Raw genomic sequence first — 9,169 nt, 5'->3', positions numbered from 1 at the left:
TTTAAAAAATTATACACTCAAGCATAAAATGAGTGATGGAAGACACATCTTTCCATACCAATTTATTTCTCTATAATTCACGGTGCACATCATTAACAATTTCAGAAAAATGTTAGTCAAAACACTCAATTAATTTTGTAGACTTGCAAGTACTGGCATGTTGAAGAAAAGACTGCATCTGTATGACAAACCGGTCAACAGAATTCCCCTAGCGCTCCTTAAAAATTATCTAATTAAGCTCTAGGGTAAATGACACACAGAACAGTCAATTAGAGTGCAATTATTAGGAGATAATTAATTATTTTTAACTATTGCCCTTCACTAGCCGCACTTAAACTAAATGAGATATGGCACGGCAGATCCAAAATCAAATATACAAACAAAGGGGTTCGGCAGCCATATTTTACATGAGTTTTCAGTGATTGTGTCACATAGTTGAATGAAGCATTGGATAATGTTTGAGCAATAAAACACAGCTGTTATTTAAAATAATACTGTTACATTTTCTTTAAAAAAACCTAAAAATAATAGCTCATTAAATTCATTATTAAAATAATGATCTGCAAAGAGTGATTGTAGTGAATGTTTCTTTGTGTACCACGAAGAAGTGAATTTATTTTGTAATTTTTGTAAGTTTAATATTCTCATTTATTTGCTTGTTAAACGTAATCAGTAGGTACATATAGCTGTGTAATATACCCCTATAATCAGAAACATTCATACCTTATATGGGTGCTTCTGTATCCCACAATCCTCTATAATATGTATAGGAACAGATACTTCTGGGTCTCTATTGCTCTGGTATTTAACCGTCTGTATTTGATTCTACTTTTTGTAAGTAACTTTTGTTTTACAGATTCACATGGATGTACATGTATTGTGTTATACATAAAAACTGGGGAAATATACTAATCAACAATGTCTACTTTTTATGTTGGTGTGCTATCACCTAACTGTCACTTAACCCTTTTTGCGTCTATTTGCTGAGAAACTGAATCCTTGGGTTAAGGATTAACTAGACTGACCAAAGTCAACTTCAGTCTCAAGGACTTGCATACTATCACTCACTGAACAACTTGCAAATTCGAGTTGTTGAGGAGTACATGCAATTTAAATGTTGTATTTTGTTCAGACAAATGTATGCAATTTGGAAGAAATCTCACATGTCCTTGCTTAAAACTTACAAAATGTAAAAAAAAAAAAAAAAAAAGAAGTTAAAAAAAAATTCAAAACTTAGGCCCTATTAACCAAGAGGGGCTGACAATTGATTCCTCTTCCCCATCTATTGTGTGGCATAAGGATTATAGAGCCCAAAAGAAGGTCAGGAAGGTTACAACCATGTTAGAGTTCTCCTTTTTGCTGCAGTTCACATAGATATAAGATAGATTTTAAGAAATTGTTAAGGAGGCAAAACAGGATGGGGAGTTGGATGATTTGAGGTTGCATCCACCGTATCTTTTTCAGAGATTTTTCAAGAGTGGATAGTAAAATGTTGTAAAATTAGAGAATATAATTTGTGGCTAGGTGTCACCTTTCGCCGGCGGGTCCGTCCGAGGGGCTCCGCCACTGCCGTGCATCCGTCTCGCGTACGGGAATCCCGTAGCCAGCAACCGTGTACGTCATGCTAGGGGGCGGGTCCTCCTGCTTTTTATCTGATTGGTTCATTATTTGCTTCAGCTGTTTGGCACCAAATTTAAACCCCTTGCTCGCTCTACTCTGAGCCCTTGTGTGGTACATACGTTATCACTGTCTCAGTGTGTTATATTCTGATTTACTGGTTTCCTGACTCCTGCTTTGTTCCTGACTACTCTCTGATCGCTGCCTGGATTGACTTTGGATTGCTTTTTTAACTTTGCCTGTTTGATGCCTGCCTCGACCTTGGACTGTGACCTGTTTATGCTATTGGAGCTTTCCTGCTGTTGTCCCACTATTCCTCCTACGACTACCTGTCCTTATAGCTCACCATTCTGCAAACGTCTCTCGTTGGATTGTTACATTAGGAAAATGGTGTCAAGAACAGGCATGTGGTTTTATTTCCCACACCAGTTTAGAGATATGTACAAATTAATAAGATCCGCTACTGCAGGAGTAACAAGCGAGAATGTGAATTTAGTAGCAATTTCCAGTAACAATGAGAAAAATGATGTCATACCCAGATACAGGGTATACAGAATGGATAGAACAGAATGAGGGTTGACCTTTATGTCTCAAATGTTAATTTGATACAGGGTAAAGAGAAGAGCCTAGACTCTGGAGCCTAGGGTAAGTATAGAATTTAAAGAAAATGGTTGCCTGTATAGGTGTGATATACAGACCCCACTAGACAAGCAAGAGAGTTTGATCATCTGCTAATAGGAGACAGTTTTAGGTGTAATTTAAAGGCAAGGGCATCATTATGGGGGCTTTAATCAACCTGATATAGACAGAAAGACATGCAGGTGGGTCAGGTAGGTATAGTGGGATTGTGTCTTAGACAATTCATAGAACACTCATCAAGGAAAGAGGTTGTTCTAGCTTTCTAATTTACAAGAAGTAGACTCAGAATGTGATGACTAACAACAAATATAAAGCTAAGCTTAAGCAGGCAAAAAACACTTGGGTATGCCAAAGCAAAGAAGAAAATGTAATTTCTTAAACAAAGACGCATGGCATCTACTTGACTGAAGAAGAATGCAGTAACATTTCACCGAAAAAGGTATCAGTACGTCTAACATCTGTAGTTCAGAAAATGAATGGAAACTATGTTAAAGGAACACATTGTTAAATATATGCATGTATATAGTTTGCAAGCAGGGAGAGCTTGTCAAATTAACACTTTTTTTTACAAATAAGTGATGCGGAAATCAAATATAAATGTGATAAAGTGAAGTGCAGCTAATAATTACAAAATAAATCTCCACAATTATTAGTAATTCACTAAAAAAAGGATACTCCTTGAACGCTTTAAACTGTATCTAAAACCTCAAAGGATTATCCTTCCAGTTGGAACTAAAAGGGAGCAAATGGGTGTTCCTGCTTGTTAGGCTCCCCCCGATGATGTCACCACACAAATGCGTTCCACATAAAGCTTCTACAATTTTGCATTTTAAAGCCTTATTTATTCTTTATTTGGGGAAGGTTTTGTGGACAATCACTTTTCTGTATTTAATTTATATTTTCGCCTAGGTATCTAAAATAAAAGACCAAGGAGGCGCAGTAAATATAGCCTATCTAGAAGACAGTAAACTGCAGGATTTGGATGTTAAAATAGTTGACTGGATTGTTTAAATGGCAGAGTAGACAAAAGGTCTGTAAGTAATGGTGTATATTAAAAGGGAGGAACTTGTTACTAGATGGGTACCTCAGAGATCACTACTTGGACCTCAATATTTTTATTAGTCTTTTGGAGGCAAAGGTGGGATAAGTCAAATAAGCAAATTAAAAGAATGCATTTGGAATGGATGAAAAATATAAATAAAGAATATAGCATTACGATACTCTATTATCAGCATGGACAAAAGGTAGAGAATTGGGAGTAATTATTTCTGAGAGCTTAAAGGTAAACATGCAATGCAACAAAGCATTGGAAAAAAGTGAGTGCTGGGTTGTAAAGCTAGAGACATTAGTAGCAAAAGGTGAAAGTTGCTTATGGGATATCTATGGCCAGATCTAACCAAGAGCAGTGTGTACTGCTTTCAGGTTGTTTATGTCAAATTCTGACCCTGCTATCTCGATGTTGCAGCTGGAATCGAGACTCATCAGACCAGGCAACGTTCTTCCAGTCTTCCATTGTCCAATTTTGGTGAGTCAGTGTGAATTGTAGCCTCAGTTTCCTGTTCTTAGCTGACAGGGGTGGCACCAGGAGTGGCACCAGGTGTAGTCTTCTGCCGTGTTGTGCGTTCAGACATGGTATTCGGCATACCTTGGATATACTGAGTGTTTATTTGAGTTACTGTTGCCTTTCTGTCATCTAGACCAGTCTTCCCATTCTCCTCTGACCTCTGACATCAACAAGGCATTTTAGTTTACATAACTGCTGCTCACTGGATATTTTCTCTTTTTCAAAACATTCTCTGTAAACCATCCTAGAGATGGTTGTGCGTGAAAATCCCAGTAGATCAGCTGGTCTGAAATACTCTCACTCTCTCTCACCCTACCTCCTCCGATGACCACTGAACATCTGAAAAAAATGACGGAGCTTCCGGTGACATCCTCTCCCTGATTGGAGGATGTCACTTGAAGCGCCGCCACTTTTGAGGAAGTAAACCAGGAGGCCATGTCTGAGGACATGCAGATGTAGAAAGAAAACAGAATACAGAGAGAGAGAAAGAACAAGTAGATAAGGAAGATGCTAGCAAAACTTGATTCAGTTTCAGCCTCAGTGACCATTAATGGCGACTCCCCTATCATATGGGATTTAGGGTGATGGTCTTCTATGCTGGATTTGGGTTAATCTTAACAGATGTTTGTTAAGATGTAGTTTGATATGTGTGTCATACTAAGGGCTAGGCCATAGATGTCTCTCTGTGACACCGGAGGGGCGAAACAACTTACCATGGGATAAAATTCACTGTTTTTTTTGAAAATCAAAGAACCTCTCCTGGAACTTTCTATGGATTTGAAACATCCCTGAAAACCTCCAAGGACATGGAGGTTCCTGCAGATGACCTATATGGGTTTTGTATAATTAGGGTTTTCTGTGTTTTTTCCTTGTTTTATTTTTTACAAACTGTATTGTATACTCTGTCTAAATTGTTATCACCTTTGTTCATGTTATTTTTATACATAAAGGAACTGTGACATTTGCCAGATTAAACTATAAATGAATCCAGTTTCTATCTCTGTGCTCTAACCGAACTCTACCTTCTGTGAAAACTGGAATAAACCACGTTACTCAATTGTTTTACTTAAATTGGGTTTTATAAATTTTTGATTCTTTCAGTGTGGTATTGGGTGGTACTGAAGCACCCATAAGCTGTAGTCAGCTTAAAACATAACTCGGTGGTGGCAGCGTATTGCCAGTCTGGTGTGGTTTTTGTGGTGTGTTTAAGGGTTAAGTGAGTGACCAAAGGGCTGGTATTGTTAACCCTTGCACATCCACACCCTATGTGTCCGGTTATCCAATAGTTAAACGTGACACACGTCTACTCTCTAATTTAGGTTGGTGTTTTGGTTAAGATTTTTAAAGAGATATATATAGATATATATATATATATATATATATATATATATATATATTAGACTTGGGTACCGGCAGAAAGTTCCTGTTCATTTTCGAGGGCAACAATTATTTGTATTCGACGAACTTCATCCGCCATCATCTTCGCATTCGACGAAATTCGTCCAACATTTTTGTTTTTCAAAATCCAATTCGTCCGTCCAGGTTGCCAACAAGAAATAAATGCATATAAAAAAAATGAATTAAAATGGCAAGATTCTCCTCCTATTAATGTAGCTAAAATGGCTGTCGCAGCGACGTACGAATGGACGTACTAGAATGGACGTTTTTTGTACATTTGTTTTTTTGTGTTTCTTTCGTCCAAAGTCTAATATATATAAAATTCCATCAGCAACTGAGATATAATTTAAATATATATATATATATATATATATATAATTACCGGTATGTGTATCCGTGTGCATATGTATTTGTGTGTGTGTATACACATACATTTAATTGTTATCGGTGCTTACATTGTCCAGGCAGCAGGAGAGTTGGCAGTGGGAGGTTCCAGGTGTTTATGAAATGAATAAATACCATCACCTTCACATCCTTCTTCACATGTGTCTTTCCAAGAAACTATAAAGAAGCCTAACAACACTGGTGAGTACAATCAGTAAATCATCGTCCAGCAGTTTAATATGTCTGTGTTAAAATGTGGTATTATTTTAATGTGAGCACACGGATAAACCTTGTTTGTAGGCGAAGGAACAGACAGTCTATCAAATTATTGAGCCTGATCAAACGGATGCAATAGTTTTTTTATTAGAATGCTGCCACTTTCATTTTACAACATATATGGAATCGGTTACTTCATATCATAAATGTAACAGCATATACATATATATATATATATATATATATATATATATATATATATATATATATATATGTTAAGAATGCCTCAGGTTGCAATGCAGATGTTGGCATGATGAGAGAGAAGGAAGAAGGCAAAAAAAGCAAACAAAGGTAATGTACCTGTAACAAGAAACCTGCCCGAAACAAGGAATAACAGACCAATATGAATACACACTGTTACAGCTTTCAAATTTTCAGACAAAATTGCACAGGCTATTATATTAAGAAAATTCAGGAGAGCTGTCATTTTAAATCATATAAAATCAACATCTAAGTCACCAGTATAAATAAGAAAGTGGCATTTTTTACTTGAATAAGGAATCTAAGAGGGTTTTTTTATTGTTTGCAATACATTTTCCATTACTGCATTCAATTGATCACATTCATTAAAATCCTGAAACATAATCAATACCGGCATTGTTTTTTAAAGTTCTAAGCAAATATTGAACAAAGCAAGAATTCAGCGCTAATCCAATGAATACCATTCAAAGAATAAATATTGGGATTCCATCTGACTATATGGCCATATATTGCTTAGCCAACCACTATGTCAAAGTACCCCAAGTTGGAGTCCTGTCTAATTTTTCGGTGCTATATTGTTTACCAAGGACCTGAATCAGTGGGACTGCGCTGCATTGTGACCTTAAATGAGACAATCAAGCAGTTTAAAGCCTTCTCTGGGCACCATTAATAAGGCACCTGTGTGGCAGGAGATGGCTCAACCATAAGTTGGTCAGATTCCTGGGCTGCTGTTGAATAATAATAACCAATAAAAGCAAGAATTTTGTGCATACCCAGCGAAAACTATTCAAATAACACCTATCTAAGGTATAAATATTGGGATTCCGCTACAGTATATGGCCATATATTGCTTAGCCCGCCACTATGTCAAAGTACCCCAACTTTAACAAGTCCTAAATAATTTTTCATGGCTATATTGCTTACCAGGGAGCTGAAACAATGGAACCGCATTGCATTGTAACCTAAGCATATATTGTTAGTTTAACAAATGATATAGAGTTTGGTACTTGTATTAACTAATAGTAGACACATTTTAATGTATTTTATTGGATACATTAGTATCTTATCTTATAGAAAATAATAATAATATTAATAATAATAATGCATTTCTCATTCCACAGGTGTATGTCCATCATACGACTAGTTCTCCAAACAGGGGATGTTACAAGTGGAACACCTTCCTATGGAATTCGTTATTTCAAATCTATTACTGGCAAAAAAAAACAATAAACAAGCAAAATAACAAAATCAAAGAAGTCTCACAATACGAAGAAGCAAATCACACCACAAAATGGATTTATGTTTCATCATAAAAGGGGTCTCTTTTTTTGTACAGACTAGTATTGGTATAGTTAGTAACTGGGCTATCTTGATATCCTACTTAAATATGGTTTGTCACCGCTACAAGCTGATGCCGGTTGACATAGTCCTATCTCACTTAGCATTTGTTAATATGATGACCCTGTTGACAAGAGGTGTTCCTCAGACCATGACTGTTTTTGGAATGGTACATGTGCTGAATGATGCAGGCTGTAAAGCCGTTATATATTCCTACAGAATAGTGCGTGCATTGTCTGTATCTGTTACATGTCTACTCAGTGTCCTGCAAGCAGTCACTATCAAACCAACCCCAGGGAGGTCCATCGCCAAAATCAAAGATCTCAAGTACTTGATTATGACACTTGTTGTTATCTGGCTTATTAACATGGCTGTGTGTATAGCAGCCCCATTTTTCTCTGCAGTTCCTAGGATCGGAAAAGTCCCTAAATTCACCCTTGACCTGGGATTTTGCCATGTTTATTTTCCTAACCAACTGGGTTACATTATAAATGGTTTTGCCGTCTCAGCCAGAGATTTTACCTTTGTCGGTATCATGATTTTTGCCAGTGGTTTCATTATGCAAACTCTGTACAGGCATCGAACACAGGTTCAGAATTTAAGGTTAAGCAATAGTCGCAATGGGGCAGCTGAATCCAAAGCTGCTAAAAATGTTCTCAGGCTAGTTTTGCTTTATGTCATATTCTTTGGTGTAGATAATATTATATGGATTTACATGTTAACTGTTTCACAGGTACCTTCCATTGTCAGTGATATGAGAGTCTTTTTCTCCTCTTGTTATGCATCCCTAAGCCCAATCTTAATAATCCTATCTAATAAAAAGATCAGAAGTTCCATGAAATGCACACTGAGACAGCAAATAACCCAAGTAGAGATCTATGTATGCCATGTATAAACATAAAACAACATTTTTAAAACTTAACTTTAGGCTAAATGGAATTGAGTGCACAAAGGTCTGCACAAAACTGTCACATTTCATATAAAACCAGAATGGAATCCAGAATTTACCCATTTTACAAGTGTGATATTGTTATGTTCATGTAATCTTCTTTATTGTTAATTACATTTATATTTTTCATTCCTGACATCCTTATGTATTGCAATTTTCTTCATTTTCCACAATCTTACTGAAACACTTCTTTGAAATATGCCTGCCCAAAAATGAACATGGTTCCTGGACTCTACCAGCATTGTTTTAAGACGAGTGTCTACTAGACTTGTGTATTCGTATCCGGGCGAACATGAAAACGAACACGAAGGGTGCGTTTTTTTGTTGTTTAGCCAAAATACCAAAGAAACAAACATGTCGGGGGCAAAACGTACACGAAGACACACAACATTAAGAATCTTTGTGTTTGTCTTCGTTAATCTACTCATCTCCCTGGTCTCTACCCCATCTAGCCTACCTTATCTACGCAGCATCGTAGGGGTTAACGGGAGCGGAAAATCTATAGGTTTGCACGAGGAGTTAAAGGTCCATGCGAGCAACTCTATTTGTCGCCTGCAGTGCCCTCTTCTGGCATCAAGTCTATGGTCGCTCGTACGGACCTTTAACTCCTGGGGCAAGGAAAACTTTGGTCTCACCAGTCGGAGTATCACCGGCAGGAGTTAGAGGTCTGTACAAGCTACTCAATTGGTCGTCGGCAGAGGAGCTCCCTGCCAGTTACCAATAGAGTCGCTCTTAGGGACCTTTAACTCCTGGAGCAGGGAGACCTATGGTCTTCCCAGGCGGAGTTTCGGCACCAGAATTTT

General features: G+C 37.2%; 1 protein-coding gene across 1 annotated transcript; it reads left to right on the top strand.

Moving 5' to 3' along the window:
- Positions 1-7,370: 7,370 nt before the first annotated feature.
- LOC128473639 (olfactory receptor class A-like protein 1) lies at positions 7,371-8,312 on the top strand. Its single transcript, XM_053455890.1, has one exon. The coding sequence runs from the start codon at positions 7,371-7,373 to the stop codon at positions 8,310-8,312; it is 942 nt and encodes a 313-aa protein (XP_053311865.1).
- The last annotated feature ends 857 nt before the right edge of the window (positions 8,313-9,169 follow it).

The sequence above is a fragment of the Spea bombifrons genome, chromosome 2 (genome assembly GCF_027358695.1).
Source record: "Spea bombifrons isolate aSpeBom1 chromosome 2, aSpeBom1.2.pri, whole genome shotgun sequence".
Lineage (NCBI taxonomy): Eukaryota > Metazoa > Chordata > Amphibia > Anura > Pelobatidae > Spea > Spea bombifrons.
The sequence above is the reverse complement of the archived record's forward strand: the minus strand, read 5'-3'. Positions and strand labels throughout refer to the sequence as shown.

Coding starts and splice junctions, on each gene's coding strand:
- LOC128473639 (XM_053455890.1), top strand. CDS start 7,371: ATGGATTTATGTTTCATCATAAAAGGGGTCTCTTTTTTTGTACAGACT.